Consider the following 26,058-nt stretch of genomic DNA (forward strand, 5'->3'; position numbering starts at 1 on the left):
AGAAATCAGCTGACCGGGGTCACATGACCATCGAAAGGCATGAGACCAGAGTCCCTTTCTGAACTCCTTATTCAGGGTTATGGATAAAAATGTGCAGACTGCACACTCCCTCACAGGAAAAAGATTTAATGGAAATATTTTGTCCTACTAGGGAATTTCCACAGTCGGTAGATTGTGCCAGTCTCTCCCACTGCGGTGGCCAGCAAGCTCTCCTGTCCCTGCAGACAGGAACGGTGTATCCCAGAGGCTGCCAGGCTGCTGTCCCGCCCCACCTGCCAGGGGCTCCACCATCGAGCCCTCCCACCAAGCCCTTCAGAATCAGACCAGACGGACCTGAATTCCACACAGCCCTGCCGTTCCTGCGCACGCCTTCGTCCTCATAAAGCCCATTTCCTTTTGGATGAATGCGAATAAACATAACAGAAAATCTTCGTGGAGGTGAAGATCCAAAGGGATGAACTCGTAAAATGCCCAGCTCACTGCAAAACCCCAAACATGAGCAGCCTCTGTCACCGTGACCACAATTCTACCGTCATCATCGTCATCACCACCAGCATCATCCCTTTCGAAGCCCTGCATGCCTTTATTCAGTCCTGAACTCAAGGCTGTGCTTCAATCCTCACTCCATGCAACTTCAGAAAACCGTCTTCAGTCTTTGTGCCGTTTCCCCAGCAGGCATTGGGAATAACAGCACAGCAAGCTCACAGGGCGCGCTTGGGACTGAGTGAGTGCCGTGTGAGCACTGAGAGTGCCAGGCAGACTGTAAGCACTCAATCGAGCCAGCATTTAAAAGCCTTCTGTGAAAGTGTCCAAGACTTGGAGAATTCCCTGGCCTGTGTCCCCAGTTAGCAGAGATCCTCCCAGGGGCTAGAGCGGCACATACCCTGAAGCAGGAGTGGATCTGGCCCTAACTTCGTTTTTTTCTTGAACATGACCTTTTGTCCCATCTGAAGAGCCCTGCCCCCACTGTGGCCCTTGGGCCCAAATCAGAGAAGGCCAAAAGGGAAGTTACAATGGGGGGGAGGGGGAAGGGGGAAGAGGCCACAAGACCCACCTCCCCGCGGTCCCACCTCCCCAGGGCTCTGTGCAGCCCCTGAACCCCTCCCCCTCCCTCCCTCTGTGCTGATCTGTTCTCAGCCCACATTGTCCCCAGGATGGCCAGCTCCTCTCTCTGCAGGAGGGACAGCTCTCTGCTGGCACTCGGCACAGCACTTGGCACGTCACCAGGTGACAGGTCAGTCCTCCAAAGCTAACAATTCCATCTTAAAAATGCGTGTCCCATACTTAAAATTCTATCTGCAAAACTGACTTCCATCGGTGACCTGGTAAAGCTCAAAGAGGATAATCAAAATAATCTCTGACAGGTTGAGAATAAAACAACTAATTCTAAAGAATTCAAAACAACGCATGTGTCTCATTTTGAAAAGTAAATGAAGCCTCGGCAGTCCACAGGCCAAGTTCACAAGCCTCACGTGCCTCTTGTCCATACTTCCCACTATGATTTTCAAACTGTGTTGACCATGGCCCACAGTGAGAAGCACATTTTACATGTCCAAGAAGTGAAATAAAGTTTTATGCAACAATACTAGGCTTCCTGAGTCTGGTGCCTTCCTATATCTTCCATGCTGCTTTTTTTAAAAAATATATTTTTATTGATTTCAGAGAGGAAGGGAGAGGGAGAGGGAGAGAGAGAGAGAGAGAGAAACATCAATGATGAGAGAGAAACATCATTGATTGGCTGCCTCCTACACACTCTCCTCTGGGGATCGAGCCCACAACCCGGGCATGTGCCCTGACCGGGAATTGAACCATGACCCCCTGATTCATCGGTTAAAGCTCAACCACTGAGCCACGTCGGCAGGGCCATTCTGCTTTTTTAGAAGGTTCATCACCTTCTAAATTGATTTCATGACCCTCTAATAATGATGATCCACAATTTAAAAAACAAGTTAGAGGAGTTCAAGAAAACCCATCCCCAGGAGGAGCTGCAGAAAGGTGTGAGGATTCGGGGCAGCACGCAGTGAAGTCCGTCGGAATCTCCTGTGACTCCAGAGTATGGTCTAAAGCAGCGGTTCTCAACCTTCCTAATGCCGCGACCCTTTAACAGTTCCTCATGTTGTGGTGACCCCCAATTTCATTGTTACAAATTGAACATAATTAAAGCATAGTGATTAATCACAAAAACAATATGTAATTATATATGTGTTTTCCCATGGTTTTAGGCGACCCCTGTGAAAGGGTCGTTCGACCCCCAAAGGGGTCGCGACCCACAGGTTGGTCTAAGGGAAGTGAGCTGGTAGGATCTCCCTCCTGGGTGGCCTTGGCAGCCATGCCCAGGTCCCAGGTCTACTTGGATTAAGGCTCTCTGTGAAGGGCATTCCTGTTCCGCAAAGCACGTCTGTGAATCTGGAAGGCATCTAAACCAGCTCGGGGAAGGGCTCAAAGGAGCCCCACAGGCTTACCAATGGTCAAGGGGGCGCGGTTTGCAATGCACCTCTGAGAGACCTGGAAGCATGCCACGGACCCCATGGTGCATCCCCGAGACCCTCCGCACACCGGCAGGGCCAGGACACGTACCCCAGCACCTGGGAGTGTAGAGACCCCACATCTCCCTGCTGCATCCTCCCTGGGAGCCCTCCCACGAGGAAGGAAGCTGCCTTACCTAAGGAAACGCCAGCTTTTCAAGAGCCGCCAACTGGGTGCAGGTCCCCAGGGCCCCACTTCCAAAGGGCCACACCAGCTCCAGATTGGCTTTGGCCTCTATCACAACTATTGCACCACAATCCGACCTCCCCCTCCCTGCTGCTCTCAGTCCTTAGGGGGGTTGTTCCCAAGAACTGCTCCCCAATAAGCCGCCTGCGTGCAAAGCTTCATCTTTTAAAGAAAAAACACCAATGACATTGGCCAGAGTCATGGGCAGAGAAATAAGCAAGATTGGTACCTTTCGGGTGTCTTCAAGGGTAGCTTTGAGAATTTCTTTCTCAGACCTAACATGTAATGATCGATCCCTGTTCTTGGCCTGCTCGTCTCATTCAGTGCACCTGGCACGCGGGGAGGTGGGTCCTAGGTTATCACCTTCATTTCACAAAGGAGGAGACGCCTGCCCTGACGCATGGCTCCGGCACAGTTCTGTGGGGGGATGCAGCTGCACATCCCTTCCTCGGACCCCCTCCCCGGGGGCAGACGCCTTGTGTTCTGCCTCTCAAGTGCAGAGCAGAGCTCCAAGTGCACAGCCCAACCCAGAGGGTAGTAATAGTAGTAACAGAGCACAGGGGGCAATGGTGGGAGCATGGGGGGAGGGGGGGTGCAGTGGTGGGAGCGCTGGGGGTAGTAATGTGAGTGCCAGGGGCAGTGGTGGGAGCGCTGGGGGTAGTAATGGGAGTGCCAGGGGCAGTGGTGGGAGCCCCAAGGGCAGTGGTGGGAGCGCTGGGGGCAGTGGTGGGAGTGCCGGAAGCAGTGGTGGGGGTGTTTCATGTGCACTAGGCCCCACGCTGTGCTCTTATACAGCATCTCAGTTGGCCCTGCCACTTCCCAGTGAGGTAGGTCCTGTGATTAGGACTCAGGGCTGAGCGCTGACCTGGGGCCTGCCTGGATTCGGGTGCAGCTCAGCAGCTGCACACTCCACTGAGCATGCGCAGAGAGCTGAGCAGTCAGAGGCCTCACTGAAATGGGCCTGGTCAGCTCCCGAATGTGTCACATGTCCCTCGCAGCTTTCCCTTCCCAGAGGGAGAGTGTGTCCTTCTGTTTCCTCCTCACCTCTGGGGAGGCCTGTGCCTTGCTCCCACAGAACGTGGCGGGGTGGCACTGTGCGGCTGGGCAGCGCCCTGGGTGGTGTGGTGCATCGCCAGCACCTGGAGCAGGGCCCTGGCCGCCCCAGCCGCCCCAGGCATCCTCCAGAGGCTGCAGACAACCCGCCTCGACCACAAGGACCACCCACTGAGCCAACCCAAATTACTGACCCACAAACACTGGGGCTGAATAAAATGGTGGCTATTTTAAGCCACTAAGGGTTGAGGGGTGTGTTATGCAATCATAATAGGTAACTGGTTCGTTAGGTGTCCAGTCAAACATCCAAAAGTAGAACCCCCCCGCGGATTCTTCTAGGAGGGAGGACACGTGAGCCCAGGGAAGAACTGACCAGCGGCCCTGCCCTCAGGGAGGAGCGTTTACCAAGGGCGCCCGCCGAGGGGAGCATTTGACTGGTTGGAAACTGGGAATTCTGAGAGAATCAGATTGCTCTCAGCAAAAGCAAGAAGAGCGCTTCCTCATGTCACTCTTAGTAACACAGCTCACCGTCCTCTCCTCGAAGCCACCCCACACGTTTGATGAGACAAAGGGCCTCAGGTCTCACCTCTCAGTCCTCGTGGTGCCCAGGGAAAGGCAACACTGGGTACGCCACCCCGAGTTCGGGAAGGAAGCGCGGCTGTGGGGACTGGAGCAGCTCGCCGTGGGCACCAACCCGCCTCGGGGCACGCAGCTGGTCGGCATGTCCCAGGACCTGGAGTTGACGTGGCTCTGGCCTCGGTGTGGCCAACACACTGTGAGCCAGTGATGCAGTCCCTCCCCGCTGCCGTGGCTGTGGCAGGAGTGTGCCCCCCGCCCGAGGGAGGACCCGGGGTCTCTGCGTGGAAGATGGCCTGACCCGGTCCCCGCCGGGGCCGAGTGTGAGGGAAAAATAAATCCCTCTGCCAGGCCACGGAGGCATCGGGACTTCCCCTTCCACACAGAGGCTCCCAGGTCTTCCCAGCACCTCAGCCAGCACCGCACTTCTAACATCGAGCCCTGACGTGGCGCGTGAGCCCACGGTTTCCAGTATTAACAGAGCTCATTACCCTACCGGGCGGGGAACTGCGGCGGGGCCTGGCTTTCTCGCTCTACCGCTGGCACCCATGGGCGCCGCTGGAATGGGGAGCAGATGCCCCGAGGGTGCTCAGAGCATCCCTCAGTGGGTGACTCCAGCCGGATTTCACTTCCGGGTGCAAAACAAACCCAACTCACCTTCCTCAGACAAACTCAGTGATTTAAAACTGTGCTTTTCAAAAACATTTTCGGTGAAGTGTAAGGTCATAACGGAAACGTGGGAACAAGTACAGAGCTCAGTGAACTTTCACAGCCTGAACATCCAGGTAACCAGCACCCAGATCAAGAACATGGCCACCACCCAGGGGCCCTCCTAGTCGCACCCCCACCCCCCAGGGCTATCCCTGTGCTAGCCACCATCACCTGCATGACGCTCACCAGTCCCTGAGCTCCGCCTGCATGGGGTCAGGCGGGATGTACGTCTGTCTGGCATGTTTAGCTCACGCTGTGTTTGGGAGAGTGCTCTGTGTGTAGCTGTACCTTGTTCATTCTCCGTGCTGCAGAGCATCCCACTGGCCACCCCCTGTTCCACTGGGAACTGCATGTGATGCTAAAGAAAATTCTTTCCACTCTGGCCCACCAGGGTCCAGGAGGCACAAAGGCGGGGACCTCAGAGGAAAAACCACTTATCTTCACAGACACAGGGACCGGCCTGAGGGTCCATCCAAAGTTAAGACTGCAGTGTCCACACCCGTCTGAGCATCATTTCCCACAGGCTCCCATGAGGGCATGTGTTTCCAACTCAAACCAAAACGACCAGAGCTTGTAAACTAGGAAGTGATTCGCTCTCTATAAAAATCACAGATAAAGCTGTCGCAGCACTAGCACCAAAACCCAAATCAAATGACCCCTCTGCTGAGCCATTCTCCCTCTATGTCCACTCACGTACCGCTATGAGCAAGCACACACCGTGGCCGAACAGGGAGTCCGCACTCCAGAAAAAACCGGGAAATTACAGAGACGTGGTCCTTACTCTCTTGAAACTTATACTTTGGTAGAGAAGACAAGACACTAAACTCTCAAATAAATATACAATTAGAAAATGTAAACATAGCAAGGGGATATGAGATTGTACCAGGGGGAACCTGGTTTGGAAGATCAGGGAGGGCATCTCTGAAGAAGTGACATTTGAGCTAAGTTCTGAAGGGTAAGTAGGAGGTGAGCGGGGGAAGAGGAGAGGGAGGAGCGATTCAAGCTGAAGACAAGGCATGTGCAAAAGCCCTGTGGTGGGCAGGAGTGAGTCGTGATTGAGGGAGACCAGTTGGTCTTCGGATAGAGGATGAAAAGTGAGTGGAAGGTGGCACAAGGGAGGCACGTGAGGACCCAGATCAGGCAAACACTTGTAACTCATGTTATGGATTCTGGACTTGATCTTGGGAAGATCAGAAAGCCGGCCACATGGCATCTACCTGAAAGAGAAGAGGCCCCTCACCACTCCACAGGCTAACCCTGCCTCTCTAAGCGCGCTCTTTGGCCCAGGTAGAATGATCAATACCATCAACCACACATTTCACACACACACACACACACACACACACACACACACACACACACACACACAGCATCCAGGTACCATCAAAACTCTCAGCCACAGCACTGCCTACACTATAAAGAATGACCCCGCCCCCAGGGAGAGAGGGAATACCTTCCAGAGCGGGCCATCCCCCCATCACAAGATGGGACACAGCAGTGTGGCCTCACCCTCCACCTTCACCCACACCACCTGCCAGCTTCTTCAACCCACAGGAGCCCGCAAACATTCCATCTGAAGAGTGAAGAATTCAAAAATTTACATTTGAAAGATGAAATGGTCAGAAATCTATTTAAAGCTGAAATGCCATCCACGTCTTTTCAAATGAGGACATTGATGGGCCACGATTTCAATTCCGCTTTCTGAGGTTTCCCACAAATTCAAGCACCAAAAGCCAGGAAACGGCTGCCTGGAAAGCGCTGCACTCACCCGGCTCAGCGCCCCCTCCACCCCGCCCCCTCCCCAGCCGGAGCCGGAGCCGGAGGGCGCCCAGCCTCTGACCCCCAGCCTCTGACCCGACTGCAAGCTCCTTCACTCTTGCATCCGCCCTGGATTCAGGACACCCCTCTTGCCTCCCCAACAGTTTGTGAACTCGGTGAGGACAGACAATGCCCAGCCTGGGAGCAATGGAATTAGCTGCTGTTTATCAAGGAAGCACCTCACCTGTGCCCTATAACCAGCTATTTCACTACTGCCATTTGCCTCTGATGACACACAAGCTGAGGCTTTAAGTAGCTTGTTCAAGGTCCCATAACAAAAAGCCAAAATTTAAACGGATGCCTCTCTGTCTCCAAAGCAAAAGCCCTTCACCGGGGCGGCAGCGCAAGCTCCAAACCGAACCGTGTGCTGGACCCGAACAGCGTGCTGGACCTGAGCAGCAGGGGAGCCGGGGGGCGGGGGGGGGGGGGTAGTGGAGAGGGGTGTGGGAGCGTCCCTTTCTGAGGCACAGCCCTGTGTGTGGCCCTCTGCATCCACAGTGCAGAGAGCATCCCCAGTCAGAACCATAAAAATAACCCCGTCACCACCTCCCAAGATAGAACCAGGAACAGGAAAATCCAAATGTCTCTTCAGGGTGTGAAAATGGCAAGCATCCCTAGATTCTCCGGGAACACGTCCCCACTGCTTCTACATGGCCATTTCTGTCTCTCCCACCTGCCCTCCAAACCCACCAGCTTGGAATCTCAGAATCTGAGTCACTGTAATCATTGTTTTAAAATGCATCTCATTCTCTTCTTTTTCAAACATCTGGCCATTTCATTCACCCCCACACCTCCCACTTTAAAGCAATGACAACAGCCACTTCCTAGTCACTACTCTGCCTTCGCCAGATCCAAACCCTCCAATATGACGTCCGTCTCCCACCAGCTCCTCCCTCACACATCCTCCTTCCTGTGCCCTGCCTGTGCCCTGCTCGCTCCTCCACCTGCTCCTCCACCCGGGCTGCACTCCGCCTGCCTGAAACGCCCTCCCAGCCCCCACCCCCTGTCAATCTGGGAACTCCTACTCCTTCTGTAAGATTGTTCCCAAATGTCATCTCCTCGGGAATCTTCTCCACCCCTTCTCAAGAAAGGGTATCAGCCAAAGGGTGTTTACCCCTTCGGTGCAGCACTTTTCACTTGTGTATCAGAACTAATCTGCTGGTCTCGCGTCAGAAGACCAGGAAGATCTTCAAGGTTAAAGACAATGTTATATGTCTCTTCAAAGCCCATGTTGCAACCTGACATTATACATTATATTCTTTCTGTTATTAATTAATTGCTGTTCTCCTTCCACTAAAGTGTAAATTCCATGAGAGCAGGGACTGTCTTGTTCACGGCTCTAGTCCCAGTGTTTATTTATTGCAGGCACTCAATAAGTATTTGCCGAATGAACAAAGAGATGGACAGATGGCTACATGGGTAGGGAAATGATTAAATGGGTGGATGATGGATGGAAAGATGATGGACGGATAGATAACTGGATGGATGGGTGAATAAATGGATGATGGATACGTAAGACTGGCTGGGTGGATAGATGGATGGATTGGTGAGTGAGTGGGTGGAGAGAAGGGTTGTGTTTCACCAGCCCAAGGTCATGGAGTCACGAAGAGACAGAGCCAGGTCTGGATGTCAAGTTTTGAGCCTGCACGCTCAAGCCCGATTTTGGGGCACCTCTGGAAGCCCAGTCTGTTCACTGGGCAGCGGCAAGGTGAAAGAAGACAAGTCTAGATTCCCGCCCAAGAACACAGTTACTGTTGAGCTAAGTTCATTTCCATCTACTCAGCAGGAGGGGACCAGAAACCCTCCTGGTCTGGGTCTGAGGCCCCCTTCTCACCCACTAGGGTGCTTTCTGCCTGTGGGCTGAGGGAAAAGGAGACATCCAGGGGCACGGGCGGACCAACAGGACAAAGGACAACTAAAATGCACCAACAGCAGCAACAATAACAGCAGAAAAAGGCTGACACCCCTGAGGGGACCGCCACCTTCGCAGACCCTGCGGAGCCTACAGCTGCTGTCTTTCAGTCTCTGCAACACTGAGCACCCTTCCAACCCCAAAGGCTTCCAGGAAAGACTCAGCTCTCCTTCCCTGTCCACAAGGAGGAACAGCCAGGACAAAATTAAGCCCAGAAGTTGAATGGAACCAGGCTCAACAGCAGGTGAAAGGGGGGAAAGGGGTTACAGGTAGAAATTAATATATTTATGTTCTAGTAATTCCTGGTGGTCCCTTTATAATAAAAAATAAAACACATTTACTAAGTGCCCATGTGTGTGTTTGATGCTAAAGACATCTTAGCACCAAATGGAGACTTTCTCCTGGATGAAATCAGAGGGATGGAAAGAGTGGACAAAGCATATTATAAAACTCTTAAAATTGTCCTGCAAATGAGAGAAAATACCGCCCAAGCAAAATGAAGGAACAGTTGTAGAATATCAGACATGGACCAGGGAAGTCGGGAGGCCATGCAAGCAATCCTGTGCCCCTTCGCCGAAAGGCTTTACTCTCCCCTTACTTTTCTTCAATCTATTATTTCAGACATCCTCTTCCACCTCTGAAATGGTCTGATTTTTCTGCTTTAGAACAACCACCTCAAATGCAACCCCCAACCAAAGAAGTTAGCTCGTTATCTGGGCTCTTGGCTAAAAGATGAAGTTCTGTCTGCCAAATGGAGAGAGAGGCATCTTAAAGTACCATGTAATTCTACTAAACACTCATCTTACTTGCAGCCACGACACAAGGAGAGTCAGGGCTTCCTGCAGGTGGTCAGCAGTAAGCCCTCCTGCGTATCTTTATCCAGATACGGGCACCTTTAGCTCTGGCTCCTTCACAACTCAGTCTTGGTTCAGAGACCAGCAAGTGTGGTTTTTGTTTTTAATTCTCAGAGCAAAGAAATCCCTGACTCCACCCCTAACCATTACATAGGTTGGCATCCCATAGCATCCTGTACATTTCCTTCAAAATACTTAACAAATGTGAAGTGAATGAATATCAGTGTAGGATGTCTTATCTCCCCATTACACTGTAAACTCCATGACAATAAGGATGTCATTCAGCATTGTTTTCTCACCATTAAAATAGTGCTTGACACATAGAACTTAATGAATGCTTTCAGGAAGGAAGGGAGGAAGGGAGGAAGGAAAGGGGAGGAAGAGTTATATGTGGTAAGTATATAAATTTCCATCAGATTTTCAAGTAGCCATCGCACCTCTGAATGCCATAAGTAAACACTGGAATTTACATACTCTATAAAAAGCCCAGCAGTCAATCTATGGAATATCACACAATTCCAATTTGGAGCTGGATGAGTGAAGTCAAATAATCCATGGTATTAGATCAAATGCCAAAATGATAAGAGACAAAGCTTTTGAATGCATCAGCCATACACGATGAGCTTTTCAGCTGACCTCCCTACCGACCCCAAATTCACTGGACTGCAGTCCAAAAAAAGAACAGAGACAAGATTTTAAATTGTATTTAGTAATTTAACAACCTGTAACAAAAAAGCATCCAAAGAAGATGCATATTCTCAAAACTGTGACACTTTGATCTATTTGTGTGTGTGTGTGTGTGTGTGTGTGTGTGTGTGTGTGTGGCACGGGTGGGGTTAGTGGATACAGGAGGACAGGCAGAGAAGGAAGAGAAACCCCTACAGCAAGAATGTGTACAAGTTATTTTCAAACCTCCAGTTATCTTTTGGCCCACTACCTCCTCTCTATCTTTTTCTCTGTTGACCCTTATACATCATAAACGCTGTCGATGGCTCTGGGCAGCACCTAGACTAGAGTATCCTCTGTGCTCGGAAACAATGTTTTTTAATTAACTTTCGAAGAAACATGTTACATCAACTAGATTTTCAAAGGTCATATTTTCCATATTTACTTAGGAAGGACAGCTGTTGCCCAGTGACAAAGCTCCAGGCTTTCCCCGCGTGCGCTGCAGCTCACAATGAATTAACTGCTGCCTCCCCGCAAGCCGGCCTCCTTTGTGAGACCCAACAGTACGCCACCACAGATTTTTATTTCACCTCAGGCTTTGGGCCTGAAATCCCACTCCAGGTGGAAAAATCAGAAAGTCAGGCCATCAGACAGGCTTTCATCCACGCAGATCCCCCGGGACACACTGGGAGTAAGCCGAAGGTGAGCGGAGCTTCACGCACAGGCCTCTGGGCTCTGCTCGGGGGACGCAGAGAGGAGGCATAACTGAAGCAAGCTCCAGTAACGTGAAACCTGGCGTGGTGGTTGCACACATGCATACGCACACGCACACATGCATACGCACACACATGCACACACCACCACACTCTCTTTATGACTGTGTTGAGAAAATTCAACCTGACATGCAGAATATCATATTACAAATGGAAAAAGTGATGCCGAAAGTAAAATGAACCTTTTGATTCATCTTTGATGGATGTTTTTCTAAAAGTGCATATTCTAATCAGTATGTTAACTAGAGACAAAAAATGAACTTGTATGCTATAGAGCTGATGGTGAAATAGCAATGGTTGGGTTCGTGCAATCCATCGGGTTTTTTTAAGAATAATTTCTATTAGAATGCTTAAAAACATGTGTTCTAGTCGACACAGGAAAGGGAAGAGCCGGTTTACTCATTCTAATCACCAGTGTCTTCACAGCCATAAAATTAGTGCACGGGGGTTTTCTACGGGGGCCATGGCAAGTTTAGATCTTTCTCACAAGGACAGGGGTGAGAAAACATGCTCTTTACAAGCCTGGCTGTCTGGGCCCAAACCTGAGCTGCGCACTCCCTGGTGTGACCCAGAGCCCGTGGAGAAACAGACCTGAGAAGAAAGCCCATCTGCATACACGCAGGAGGCACAGTCATCTAATGAGTCCAGAATAACTGTGTCCCACGGTTTCCTGCCGCTAATCAAGTAATAATGAGCATCTCACTCAGAGTCACGGGACCTTGGTGTGAACATTCCTCTCGCAACCCCTCGGCACTCCTGGCCAGGACCCTGTAGGTCGGTGTCGCTGGACAACTGTCCCAGGGGAGAAGTGAGGCCCTACAAGTGGGCGTCCCCAAGGTCACACAGCGAGGAGGGGGCACAGCAGAGAGCCGACCCAGTTGGATCTCACTCCAACCCCACGCTACGAATTCTGAACCTCTGCATTTTATTGCCTTCCTATTTCTACTGAACTGACTTCCTTAAAAAAATAAACTCTCCACTAAAGTGCAAAAACTTCTTGGAGGAAGAGTCTAATTCTACCCAAAGGCTCGTCTTCATTACAATTAAAGCACAGATGCAGCTCCCAGGCGCCTCTAAAGAACGCCATAGAGAGAGCTCTGCTTGCCTGACGGGCCCCCCTTCTAACCCAGAACTGAGGCAGTTTCATAATAAGGATTCTGAGCCCCAGTCCCCTGCCACCAGGGACACCCTAACCCTACCCCTTCAACTAAAAAGCAGAGTGGGAACACAAAGGGGGAGGTTATGGGGCAGCCACGCTAGAGTTCTGTCCCCTGGCAGTACAGAACAAGGAAGTCTCATCTTAAGCTCCTCCCACCCATCCCTGCCTCCCCAACTTCCATGCCAGCACAATGGACCATGGGGGCTCAGTGGTTTCCTTGCCTTAGGATCACCCTACACACCTCCTAGCCAAGAATGGCAGAGACGGTATCCTCTCTCCCCTTCTGCTTTGAATGAAACACCCCACTCACACACACCTTGACTTCTAGCAGGGAACAAGGCTACCTGAAATTAACGCACACTCCTTTGCAGCAGGGTGTGGGTATGCCATTCAATTCTAACCAAAGGCACAGAGGCAGAAGTACCCGTGGCAACTTCCACAGCAACCGTGCCTTTCTCTCCCCTTTCCTTCCTGCGGACTAAATAAGGATGTGCTGACCGCATAGTCTAGCATCCTTCTTGGACCATGAGATCTCTGTCCCTCCCGGGACGGTGGAGCAGAAAACCGAAAGGAACCTAGGGCCCTGGGCTCTGGACGCCTGACTTCGGGGTGAGAATAGTCACACTTGTTTTCTATACATTAGATTCACTTTAAGAGGAAATATGTGGTACCAACAATACCCAGGTAAGGAAGTGCTTTCTGGTGCGCAAATTAGTCCCAGGCAACTCTGAGCACAGCTGAGGGTAATGTCCACCCTTCCGGAATGTCCCCACACTGAGCATCTCAATTTCAGGAGCTGCCCAAGCATCTTATATGTTGCAACCACTTTGAGCCACTCGGCAACATTTTAGGGTGGATCCTGTTATTGGACCCATTTTAGAGATGAAGAACTGGAGGTGCAGAGAAACTAAATAACATGGCAGGGATTCAAACTCACAGCGACCTGCCGGTACCCTGTGCATATGCCCACTACCCTACGATGCCTCTCAAGGAGAAGAGGAAACGGAAGGCAAGGGAAAAAGGCACTCCTACTGGGACGCAGCCATATTTCATTGGAAACCTTAATCCTGCTTCACTCTCCACACCAGGGAATTCCTACCATCTACTCCTGCGGCAGGTGTGTCCTCACCTGGACATTCTGATCTTGCCAACCTTGAATAACTGCAGAGCAGGTGGGACAGGATAGTAGCAGTAAAAGTTCCAGTCCCCCGTGACCTCAGCAGGAGACAGACAGAAACCGACTCATGGAAGTGAAGATCTTCTATGCATTCCGGCACCAACGTAGGGGTTTTGCTTGAGGGGCCAAAGTTCTAGAAAACAGCCCAGCTGTTTGCACTAGTACCTCAGTTGTTGGGACTTGGGAAGTGCTCCCGTGCAGTCCACGAAACTAGGGGTCACAGTCTTGTAAGAGAGGCTGGGGGGAGGGGGAGTCTACAAGGGTCAAGCGCTGAGCCAGCCCTGCCCCAGATCTCAGGTGAAGGGACACAGGAGTCTCAGAAGACAGCAGGGCCATGCTGCCAGCATTCTGAGCAACTGACAATGCCACCAACACGCACAGGGATCACTTTACTTTTCCCTGGAGGGTGGAGGTGATACAACCAAACTGTCAATCAGGACCACATCACATCTCCTGCTCTTTAACACTTAAATACTTTCCTCTCACCAAATTCAACCACACCTAGCCCAGCTGGAAGTTACAAACTCAAATGCTTCCGGAGGCCAGAGATGGGTGAAGCATGCCTGCAGGGCATCAACAGAGACAACGTGATGAATGCGCAGACAGCCATCTCAGTCCAAATGACTGTTGTAACTGGAGAGAGGGGGCCAAGTCTCAGCACACTTGAAGGTGGAAATTCAGAGATGTATGTGAAATCTCCCAGCTCTAAAATGCTGACATCAAATTCAAAAAATGGTCGACAACCTAAGGTCTCGACATGTCTAGGTGACGTGGCCCCAGGGAGCGAATCTGCAACCAGTGACCACTGAGGCCACATGCACATAATTAACAGACCTGCCAAGTTGGGCCTCCCTGGCTTGGGTCAAGGATGTCAAACCGGATGTAAGGACCCAGGTGAGCAGTCACTTAGAGCCCCCCCACGTCTCACCAGAATATAGAAGGGGTGACTTAAACCAAGATCTGAGAGGCACCCCACCTGGGCCACCTCCTTCGGGAGGCCCAGGAGGCCACGCCCGCCATCACCTCTACAGGACGGCACCTCCGCAGAGTGGCAGCCCGCGGAGGCCTGCGCGAGGCAGGGGAAGAGGCAGAACTCACTCCGTGAGAAGAGGAAGCACAGTGAGCAGGAGTGAGGGGGAGGGGCCTCCAGAAGCAGCCTGGAGGGTAGAGTCAATAGACCCGGTTAGACGCTCCTGCAGCTGGGAAGGGAGAAGGAGGGTGCATGCCTAGGCAGGTGAGGCCTCCTTCTCCGCGCCCTTTCCTGGAAGGGGCATCGCTGCCCCGTAGGCACCCGCCCCTTCAAAGGACCCTCTGTGGTGAGGAATCCCAGGTCCCTGCTACAGCGATTCCTTCACTCTCTGCCTAACTCAGTCACTTCTACCAAGTCCTTTTCACCGTATCTTCCAAAAATAGGGGGGGGGGAGGGGGCATCCCAGGCACACAGCCTACCTTGGCACTGGAACCCTTGCTTCCCGAAGCCCCTGCAAAGGCAGAAGGAGGCAAGTCAGGCAGCTGGAGGGGAGCCACCACCAGCTAGTTCCCCACAGTCGCCCCCTCCCCCCTCCCCTACCGCCCCTCCACCCCAGGTGCAAACTCCCAGCCACAGGCCGGTGCCCCAGAGTCTTCCGCCTTTGAGGGAGAGAGGGAGGGGGAGCGGGGAGCTCGGAGGTATCCTCCACCTCCTCTCCGAAGGCAGAAGAGGGGAGGCTGCGACCACCAGGTGGCGTTTCCGGGGGGGGGGGGGGGGAGGGAGGCGGGAGATGTGCCCGCAGAGATGCCCAAGTACCTCGGGGAAAGAGAGGAGATGAAGGCGCAGTGGGATCCAGGATGAGAGAGCCCCGGGGAGCGGTGCCCCCCGGGGGGCTGGGGAGGGAGAGGGGGCTCCTCGGGCCTAGAAGGGCAGGGGAGAAAGGGGCCCGCGGAGCCTGAAGGGGAGGGCTCGGGAGTGGAAAGGGGAACCCAGGCCCCCGGAGAGGCGCGAGGAGAGACAGCACCGGGCGCAGTCCCCGGAGACGCCGGAGGAGGAAAGGATGCCCGTGCCGAAGGGAAATAGAGAGAGGGCACCCAGGGCGCTGCCCCCGGAAAGGAGGGGTGGGGTGCGCGCTACTGAAGCCCGGAAGGGGGTAACGAGATAGGGCCCACGGGCGAGAAGGCACTCCCCAGGAGGGACAGACAGACCCCAGCTCTGCGCGGCCCGGGCGCTCCATAGGCGCCTGGTGCTGGCCCCCCTGGAGCCCGGGCAGGAGCTGGCCAGGGGGTCCGGGCCAGAGGGTAGGAGAGGGGCACCCGGGACGCGGGGCCCGCGGGGCGGCTGGTCCCTCGGGGCACGGAGGATCCCCGCGCGCGGCGCGGCGCGGCGAGGCGCTGCCCTCGGGCCGGGAAGGTGCCCGCGCGCCCTCACCAGATGAAGTCGGTGCAGTGGCTGCAGAAGGTGGGTTGCTTGAAGAAGCGGGCGGTGAATTTGTGGTTCTTCACCTCGTGCACGTTCTTCTGCCGGAGGGCGCCTTTGCGGGCGAAGCGCACGGTGCTCTCCTCGCCCTCGGCCGGCGGCGGCCCCGCAGCCGGGTCAGCCATCTTGCGCGCGGGGCGCGGGAGCCCGCGAGGGGCGACCGGGGCGCGGGGCGCCGGCTGCGGCCGGGAGGCGCGGGGAAGGCGGCCGCTGCTGCCGAGCCGGGGCGCTTCCCTGCGCGGCTCGGGCGGCCGCGCGCTCGGAGCTGCGGCTGTCACTCGCCAGCTGCCGCGCTCGGCCAGCTGCGCTCGGCACCGCTGGTCCCAGCTGCGGGGGGTGGGGGCGGAGCCCAGGGCCGGCACGCCCCCTCGTTTGCATTGCGCGCAGGCCCCGCCCCTCCGCTGCTTTACATATTGGCACCCAGCGGCTGCGGGCCTCGCGGGGAAGCTAGCTCAGCCGCAGCTCTGCAGCGCTGGGACTGCAACCTGCGGTCTTCCGACTCCAGCCTCGCCCCTCACCCGTCCTCGGCCCTGGGTGGCGTTAAGGAGATGTGCACTGAGAGTGCTACGCGGGAGGAGAGCGGAAGGGCCAACGGGGGCTGGGAATGGGGGGTGGATAGGGTGGGCTCCATGGGTTCCGCCCAGACCTCTGCAGAGACTGGTACTCATCCAACCCCCCCCCCCCCCATCCATCCCGTTGGTCATTCTGCAAGTGTCTCCTGGGTTCCCGCTGTCACACATTCAGGGAGGCCTGTGGCTCCACACACTTAGACACACGTACTGCAGCGGTAGGGGAGGAGACATCGTTAGGTTATATATATCTAACTCCACCACAAAGAGAATTCTTGGCTTTACTTACCCAGCAAATTAGGAGAGGACTTCCTACCTTCTGTCCATCCCCTCCAGAGAGACTCAACTTCCTCAACTGTAAAAGGGACTAATGGGGAGGGGAGATTTATTTGTTTTTATTGAAATTATTGGAGTGACTTTGGTTAATAAAATTATACAGATTTCAGATATACAGCTCTACAACACATCATCTGTATATTGTACTGTGTGTTCACCACCCCAAGTCGTCTCCTTCCGTCACCTTGTATCCCTGCTTTACCCTCTTCTACCTCCCCAACCCTCCTTTTCCTCTGTCAATCACCATACTGTTATCTGTGTCCACGAGTCTTTTATTTTGCTTAATCCCTTCACCCTTCTCACCCTGTCCCCAGCCCCCTCCCTCTGACAGCTGCCAGTCTGTTCCCTGTATCCATGCATCTGTGTCCACTTTATTTGGTAGTTTATTTTGTTTATTAAATTCCACATATAAGTGAAATCTTTCGGTACTTGTCTTTCCCTGGCTGGTTTATTTCACTTAGCATAATGCTCTCTAGGTCCATCCATGCTGTCACAAAAGGTAAGAGTTCCTTCTTTTTTCTGGCCACGTTGTATTCCATTGTGTACATGCACCCCAGCTTTTCCAAATCTTGGCTATTGTAAATAACACTGCAATGAACATAGGGGTGCATATTCTTTTGAATTGGTGTTTCAGATTTATTTGGATATAGTCCCAGAAGTGGAATTGCTGGGTCATAAAGCAGCTCCAATTTTAATTTTCTTGAGGAAACTCCATACTGCTTTCCACAGTGGCTGCACCAGTCTGCATTCCCACCAGCAGTGCATGAGCATTGCCTTTACTTCACATCCTGGACAACACTTGTTTTTTGATTTGTTGATGCTAGCCATTCTGACAGGTGATATCCCATTGTGGTTTGCATTTTTCTGATGATCAGTGATATTCAGCATCTTTTCATATGTCTATTGACCATCTGTATGCCCTCTTTGGAGATATATCTATTCAGGTCCTCTGCCAGTATTTTAATTGAATTGTTTGGGGGGTTTTTCGTGTTGAATTGTATAAGTTCCTTATAAATTTTGGATATTAAGCCCTATGTATTGGCAAATATGTTCTCCCATTCAGTGGGTTGTCTTTTCATTGTGTTGATGGTTTCCTTTGCTGTGCAAAGACTTTTTAGTTTGGTGTAGTTCCATTTGTTTATTTTTTTCTTTTGTTTGCCTTGCTTAAGGAGATATATCAGAAAAAAATATTACTATGAGAATGTCCAAGATTGTACTGCCTGTGCTTTCTTCTAGAATTTTTATGGTTTTCAGTCTACCATTTAAGTCTTTGATCCACTTTTGGTTTATTTTTCTGTATGGTGTAAGAAGATAGTCTAGTTTCATTCTTTTGTATCTGTCCAATTTTCCCAACACCATTTATTGAATACACTATCTTTATCTCATTGTATGTTTTTATCTCCTTTGTCAAGTATTAATTCACTATAAAGTGTGAGTTTATTTCTGGGCTCTCCATTCTGTTCCATTGATCTATATGTATGTTTTTATGCCAGTATCATGCTGTTGATTACTATGGCCTTATAGTATAGTATGAGTTCTGGTAGTGTGATTACTCCAACTTTGTTCTTCTTTCTAAAGATTGCTGTGGCTATTTGGAGTCCTTTGTGGTTCCAAATAAATGTTTGGAATATTTGTTCTAGTTCTGTGGAATACACTATTGATATCTTAATAGGAATTGCATTGAATCTATTGGTTGCTCTGGGTACTTTGGATATTTTAATGATAATTCTTCCTGTCCATGAACATGGTATATGCTTCCACTTATTTGTATCTTCTTTAGTTTCCTTCTTCAGTTTCTTTCTTCAGCGTCCTATAATTTTCCAAGTGCAGGTCTTTTACATCCTTGGTTAAATTTATGCCTAGGTATTGTTTTTGTTTTTATTTTTTGTTAATTCTCACCTGAGGATATTTTCTCCATTGATTTTTAGAGAGAGTAGGAAAGAGAAAGGGAATGGGAGATATATATATATATACATTGATGTGAGAGAGACACATCAACTGGTTGCCTCCCACACACACTCTAACCAGCCGGGGATCAAAGCTGAAACCCAAGTATATGCCCTTGACCCCAAGACCCTTTGGTGTGCGGGCCAATGCTCTAACAGGGCTCTAGGTATTTTTTTGAAGCAAATGTAAATTGGATTGTTTTTTAGCTTCTAATTCTGATAGTTCATTATTGGTGTATAAAATGCAACTGATTTCTGGGTATTAATTTTGTATTCTTCTACTTTACTGAATTCATTTATCAGTTTTAGTAGGCTTTTTGTAAAATCTGTAAGGTTCTCGTTATACAGTATCATGTCATTTGCAAATAAGAACAGTTTTACTTTTTCTGTTCCAATTTGGATGCCTTTTATTTCTTCTTCTTGTCTGATTGCTATGGCTAGGACTTTCAGTACTATGTTGAATAAGTGTAGTGAAAGGCCCAGACAGTGTGGCTCAGTGGTTGCGCATGGACCCATGAACCAGGAGGTTAGGGTTCGATTCCCAGTCAGTGTACATGCGCAGGTTGTGGACTCAATCCCCAGTAGGGTGTGTGCAGGAGGCAGCCGATCAATGATTCTCTGTCGTCATTGATGTTTCTCTCTCTCTTTTCCTCTCTCTGAAAATCAATAAAAATATATTTTTTAAAAAGAGTGGTGAGTGCTCGCTTCAGCGGCACACATACTAAAATTGGAACGATACAGAGAAGATTAGCATGGCCCCTGCGCAAGGATGAAACGCAAATTCGTGAAGCGTTCCATATAAAAAAAATTTTAAAAAGTGGTGAAAGTACTCTTCTTAAGGGAAATGCTGATAGCTTTGCCCATTGAGTATGGTGTTAGCTGTGAGCTTGTCATACATGGCCTGATTATGTTGAGGTATGTTTCCTCTATTCTCACTTTGCTGAGAGTTTTTAATCACAAATGCGTGCTGGATTTTATCAAATGCTTTTTTTCATCTATTGAGATGATCATGTGGTTTTGATCCTTCATTTTGTTTATGTGGTGTATCAAGTTTATTGATTTGTGGATATTGTACCAACCTTGCATCCCTGAAATAAATCCCATTTGACATAATGTATGACCTTTTTAATGTATTGCTGGATCCAGTTTGCTAATATTTTGTTGAGGATTTTAGCATCTATGTTCATCAGGAATATTGGCCTGTAATTCTCTTTCTTTGTAATTTCTTTATCTGGTTTTGGAATTAGGATAATGCTGGCCTCATAAAATGAGCTTGAGAGTCTTTATTCATCTTAAATATTTTTAGTTTGAATGTTTGGTAAAATTTACCTGTGAAACCATTGGGTAGGGAGATTTAATAAGGTTAGTATTTCCTCAACTTCATTTACTCTTGACCCATCTTCACAAATGCTGGTCATATTTGTGCACCATCTGGAGAAAAATATATAGTCTATCTGGTTTCTGATTTTGAATAGCAGGAGGTATCCATACTATTAAATCTCTCCAAATCTTGCCACCGCCCAAAACAGCTGCATTTGGGCCTTCTTTTATTTGTTAAGAAAGGAGATGAACAATTAACTTAAAGGAAGGTTAAAGACACACCAGCATCCAACTGGGACTCTCTCCTGGATGGGAGGATAGAAGGTAACCAAAGCAATAACAGTGTCTAGGTGAGTGATGCGGTGTGCTTTAGCACCCTGTCCCTGCACTGCATCTAAAGACCCCACTACTCTGCCTGGCCATTGCAGCTCAATGGTTGAGCTTCGACTTATGAACCAGGAGGTCATGGTTCGATTCCTGATCGGGGCACATGCCTGGGTTGTGGGGTTGCTCCCCAGTGTGGGGCATGCAGGAGGCAGCCAATCAATGATTCTCTCTCATCACTGATGTTTTTCTATCTCTCTCTCCCTCTCCCTTTCTCTCTGAAATCAATAAAAATAAATCAATTAACTAATTAATTAATTAAAATAAAGATTCCTCCACTGTGCCCCACAGTCTGGAAAGGTAACACCATACGAGACTATGAATTAGGTCTGGGCTCTGAGAGTAAGCGCTGCTCACCATTGTGTCACCCAGCACCAAGCTCAGTGCCTGACATCTCCTAAAAGCTCAATAAATATTGATTGAATGAGTGAGTTATTGTATAAACAAATGGTCGATGAAAAATTGAAGGAGAGCACTCTTACGCCCACTCATACCCAGTAGGTATTTAATAATGATAAACATCAGGGACTACATCGGTGTCAGGTACTTGCACTGTCTTACTTAGTCCTCCCAACAACCTTCATAGTCTGGTAACTCCTTATGGCCCAGGACGCTGAGGCTCAGAGTGATCAAGATACACACTCTAAGTCACACTGTTGTTGTTGGTGTGTAGGACGGCCTAACTACAAATCATCCTGGCGACGTATGACGAAAGAAGGCAGGAGGAAGTTGAGCCAGCGACACTGAACTTCTGCCTAAGGAAGCTCAGGTCCCACTGTGACAATTTTGCCTGGAAGCTGCTGAGTCATGACGAGGTGGCATGTGGAGGGCAAAGCCTGTCGTCATTGGAGAATGTCCCTCCCCCACATAATGCAAAGGTAGCGAGCGGGAAAATAGCTTCACTTTTAACATTGACATGTTTGGAAATCTGGATGTGCCTGTCTATTATTAGTCCTTTAGCAGGCTCCGTCCCCTCCCAGGGAGGCTTGGGAAAACATCCCAGGAGACACTGCTGCTGAAGTCACTTCCCTTTGAACCATGAGCTGGAAGCTTGCGGCCCACATCCTGCTTTTTGAATGAAGTGCTTGGATGACTTTGGCCTGTAACAACAAACGGTACCTCATGGGCCTGAACCTGGGTGGATCCCAATGAACCACTCCATTCCTAGAGGGACTGTACCATCTGAGGATGAGGGAACACAGTTCCTATTTGACTCAGATCCCTATAGGGCTGGTGATGCTTGAACACATTTTTTAGCCAGCCCAGTAATTAATTTTTTTTTTTTTACATTGGATAGAATTTTACCTACATACACAGATTCTGACTTCTCTAGGGGAAAAAAAGATATGGCTACATGGAGTCTGCAATCCTCCACTCACTCATTCATTTGTTCATTCAGCAATGAATTTATTGAGCACCTATTATATGCTTATCTATACATCTATATATATAAAAGCCTAAGTGACCATTACAACTGGTCAACCGAACCACATGTCAACAGACACTGTGATGATGCACTGACCACCAGAGGCAGACACTCCATGCAGGAGCTGCCCCTTGGTGGTCAGTGCACCGGCCTACCTCCCGCAGTCCCTCCCCCCAGCCGGCTGGCCCTGATTAGCCCTGATCGGGGCAGCCAGCTGACCTCCAGCAGTCCCTCCCCATGGCCAGTCAACCTCCCGCAGTCCTTCCCCCCAGCAGGCCAGTCTCGATTGGCCCTGATTGGTCCCGATCACCAGCCAGGCCAAGGGACCCCACCCATGCACAAATTCATGCACCAGGCCTCTAGTTGTTAAATAAAATGGAAAGAGTCCCTGACTTCATGGAGCATACAGTCTAATGGATGGAGAAATGGATAATAAACTAATAAACTAAAAATCTCTACTAGGTGATGTAGAGATTCATGCTGCAAAGAAAAAATGAAGTGTGGTAAAGAAATGAAGACTGACAGTGGCACCCAGCAGGTGTGGCTCAGTGGATTGAGCATGGCCCCATGCATCAAGAGGTCACTGGTTCAATTTCCGGTCAGGACGCATGCCTGGGTTGCAGGCTCAATGCCCAGTGGAGGGCCTATAGGAGGCAGCTGATCTATGTTTCTGTCTCTCTCCTTCTCCCTTTATCTCTCTCTAAACTTCAATAAAAACATATTTTTTAAAAGAGACTGACAGTGGCCAGGGAAATCCTTTATAAGGAGACATCTGAGAAAAGACCTGAGTGAAGAGAGGAGGTAAGCCGGGGGCGATCTGAGGGTAGAGTGTTCCGGACGAAAGAGAAGACAAATGAGAGGACCTGGGGAGGAGTGTGCTTGGCATGTTGAGGAGGTGGCAGTGAGGCCCTGTGGCTGGAGTGGAAGGAGAGGAGAGACCAGGTGCCAAAGGAGGGCAGTAAGTATCAGGGCCTTGTAGATGGGGTTAGGAGTTTGGATTTCACTCCACTGAATGGGCAGTCATTGGGGGGTTGAGAGCAGAGGAGTGGCCTGATATGACTTATGTTTTCTTTAAAGATTAACCTGAATACTGTGTAGAAAATAGATTGAAGGGGAGAAAGAGTAGGAGCAGGGAGAGCAACTGAGGTCATCTGAGTAGATGAAGCAAGATGACAACATGGCACGGTGCCACGTGCAGCTAAAGGGCAGGGGCTCCTGAGAGGCCGGGCACAGGCCCTCAAGGTCACCAGGGGCCCTCACAGTCCACTCAGCTTGTAAAGGAATGAGGCAATGAGGACTCAGGGTGTTCTGACTAGAAATGGAGTCCAGGTCTCTTAAGTCCAGACTTGCTGTCTATATTAGTTTCTTGTGACTCTCATAACAAATATCACAAAACCAGGTAACTAAAAAGAACAGAAATGTATTATCTCATAACTAGAGGCCCGATGCACAAAATTCATGCAAGAGTAGGCCTTCCTTTCCCCGGCTGCCGGCACCAGCTTCCCTCTGGCACCCGGGACCCGGGCTTCCCTCCAGCCACCAGCAGGCACCCAGGACCCAGGCTTCCCCGGCAGCACAGGCTTCGTCCAGAAGGTTGTCCGGTCTAATTAGCATGTTACACTTTTATTATTATAGATTGTGAAGGCTGAAATCAAGATGTCCTTCTGGGGCTTTAGAGAAGAATCCTTCCTTGCTTCTTCCAAGTGCTGATGGCTATCAGCGTTCCTGGGCTTCCTTGGCCTGTCGCCACATCACTCCCCCCCTGCCTCCATCTTCACAGCTTCTTCCTCTGTGTCTTTCTTCTCCTCTTCTGTCTATCTAATCTCCTCTGTGCTTCCCTGACAAGGTCACTGGTCATTAGATTTGGGGCTCACCCAGTTAATCTAGAATGATTTCTTCATCTCAAAATCCTTAACATAATTGCACCTAAAAAGACCCTTTTTTCCAAATAACATAACATTCACAGGTTACAGGAACTAGGGCATGAACAAAGTCAACATACTACATGATAACCCTGGGCAAGTCCCTTGCTCCCTCTGTGCCTCACTATAAGATAGGGGCAGAGATGTAGTACTTGGCCTCCCAAGTCTTTCATACAGAGGCTGCACTCTCCAATATAATAACCATGAGCCACATGTGGCCATTGAGCACTTAGAATGTAGCTAGTCTGAACTGAGATGCAACTGTAAGTGTAAAATACACCCCAAAATATCAAGTACTTAATATGAAAAAGAAAAATATCTCATAAATAATTTTTTATTTTCTTTGCATGTTGAAATTATATTATTTTGCATATATTGGGCTAAATCAATTTTTTCTCTAAAATTAATTCCACCTGTGTGGTTTTTTTTAATATGGTACTATAAAATGTAGAATTATAGCCCAGCTGGCGTGGCTCAGTGGTTGAGCATCGACCTATGAACCAGGAGGTCACGGTTTGATTCCCAGTCAGGGCACATGCCTGGGTTGTGGGCTCCATCCCCGGTAGGGGGTGTGCAGGAGGCAGCCGATCAATGATTCTCATCATTGATGCTTCTATCTCTCCCTCTTCCTCTCTGAAATCAATAAAAATATACTTTTTAAAAATGTAAAATTATATATATGGCTCACATTCTATTTCTTTGGACAGCTCTGTTCTAAAGAATTGATTTAAAATAATTTAATTAATTAATTTTTACAAACTAAGTAAAAGCCCATCTCTATTCTATGTAGCATCAGCAGTGGTGTCTTGACTGGGGGCTGAAGAATCCACTTTCAAGATGCTCACTTACATAGCTGATAAATTGATGCTGGCTGTCAGTTGAAAGCTCACCCAGAGCTTTTACCCAGGGCCTTGGTTTCCCTTTACATGGGCCTCACCATTGGCACCTTGAGCTTTCTCACAGCATGGTGGTTAAATCCTAAAAGTGAATGTCCCAAGAGATAGGAAGTAGAAGATGACAGTTCCTTAAAGCCTGGTCTGGAAACTGATCCAGTGTCATTTCTGACATATGTTATTGGTCAAGCAGTCTCAGAGCCTATATTCAAGGGAGACCCCATGTCTCAATGAAAAGAGCACCAAAGAATTTGAAGCTACACAGGAGTTTATTAAATATTTATTGGAAGTTTTAAATGTCATAATTCCCATCTCACATATGAGAAAAGAGAAAGTTAAAAAAGTTAAGCAATTCTCAGAGTCACTCTAGAACCGCTACTAATAATAATTATATGTATAGTCCATGGACACAGACAACACTGTGGGGAAGGCCTTGGGTGGAGCAGGGGCTGGGTGGAGGGGAGCAACAGGGGAGAAGAAATGGGAGACATCTGCAATACTGTCAACAATTTTTTAAAAAATATTAAGAAAAAGAAAGTATGGCCCATTCAAAGGAAAAAAGTAATCAACCAAAACTGTCCAGTGAAACATCACATAGAGAACCTATTAGACAAAGACTTTAAAACAACTGTCTTAGAGATGTCCAAAGAACTAAAGGAAGATGTGGAAAAAGTCAAGAAAATGGTGGATGAACAAAATTCAAATGTCAAGAAAGAGAGAGAAAAACTAAAAAGAAACCTAAGCCCTAGCTGGTTTGGCTCAGTGAATAGAGTGTCAGCCCTTGGACTGAAGGGTTCGGGTTCAATTCCTGTCAAGGGTACATATCTTGGTTGCAGACTTGATCCCTGGCACTGGTCAGGACACATGCAGGAGGCAACCAATCGATGTGTCTCTCTCACATCAATGTTTCTCTCTGTGTGTGTTTCCCTTCCACTCTCTCTAAAAATCAATGGAAAAGTATCCTTGGGTGAGGATTAACAACAACGACAAATAATTATAATAATAATAATAATAATAATAATAATAAATAAATAAATAAATAAACCAAAAACAAACTCTAGGGCTGAAAAGTAAAATAATTGAAATGAAAAATTCCCGAGAGGGTCATTCAAAGGCATATTTGAGCATAAATATGGCAGTATCAATGGATCTAAAACTAGGACAATTGAAATTACAGAGGAACAGAAAGAAAAATATTGAAGAAAAGTGAACAGAGCCTAAGGGACTTGTGGGAAACCATCAAGTAAACCAGAACTGTGGGAGTCCCAGAAGGGGAAGAGAAACAAAAAGGGCAGAAAGATTATTTGAAGCATTCATGCTGAAAACTACCCAAATTTGAGGAAAGACATGAATAGAAACATCCAACAAGTTCAAATAACTCTAAGTAGGATAAACTCAAAGA

General features: G+C 49.3%; 1 protein-coding gene and 1 non-coding gene across 4 annotated transcripts in view; one reads left to right on the forward strand and one right to left on the reverse strand.

Moving 5' to 3' along the window:
* The window catches only part of PRKCB (protein kinase C beta), a 299,355-nt gene extending 283,186 nt beyond the window's left edge, over positions 1-16,169 (reverse strand). Inside the window, exons 1-2 of one of the 3 annotated variants that reach the window (XM_036308214.1) lie at positions 15,813-16,169; positions 14,861-14,892 (exon numbers count right to left, since the gene is read on the reverse strand). In XM_036308214.1, the coding sequence (XP_036164107.1) occupies positions 14,861-14,892; positions 15,813-15,985 (205 nt within the window). In that variant the 5' untranslated portion in view covers positions 15,986-16,169. The remainder of the gene's footprint in view (positions 1-14,860; positions 14,893-15,812) is intronic. The other 2 variants (XM_036308213.1, XM_036308217.1) reach the window with 2 other exon arrangements.
* Positions 16,170-19,408: 3,239 nt separating this feature from the next.
* LOC118657119 lies at positions 19,409-19,515 on the forward strand. Its single transcript, XR_004967858.1, has one exon. It is a non-coding gene; the product is annotated as a U6 spliceosomal RNA (small nuclear RNA).
* The last annotated feature ends 6,543 nt before the right edge of the window (positions 19,516-26,058 follow it).

Source organism: Myotis myotis, unplaced genomic scaffold, assembly GCF_014108235.1.
Source record: "Myotis myotis isolate mMyoMyo1 unplaced genomic scaffold, mMyoMyo1.p scaffold_m19_p_5, whole genome shotgun sequence".
Taxonomy (NCBI): domain Eukaryota; kingdom Metazoa; phylum Chordata; class Mammalia; order Chiroptera; family Vespertilionidae; genus Myotis; species Myotis myotis.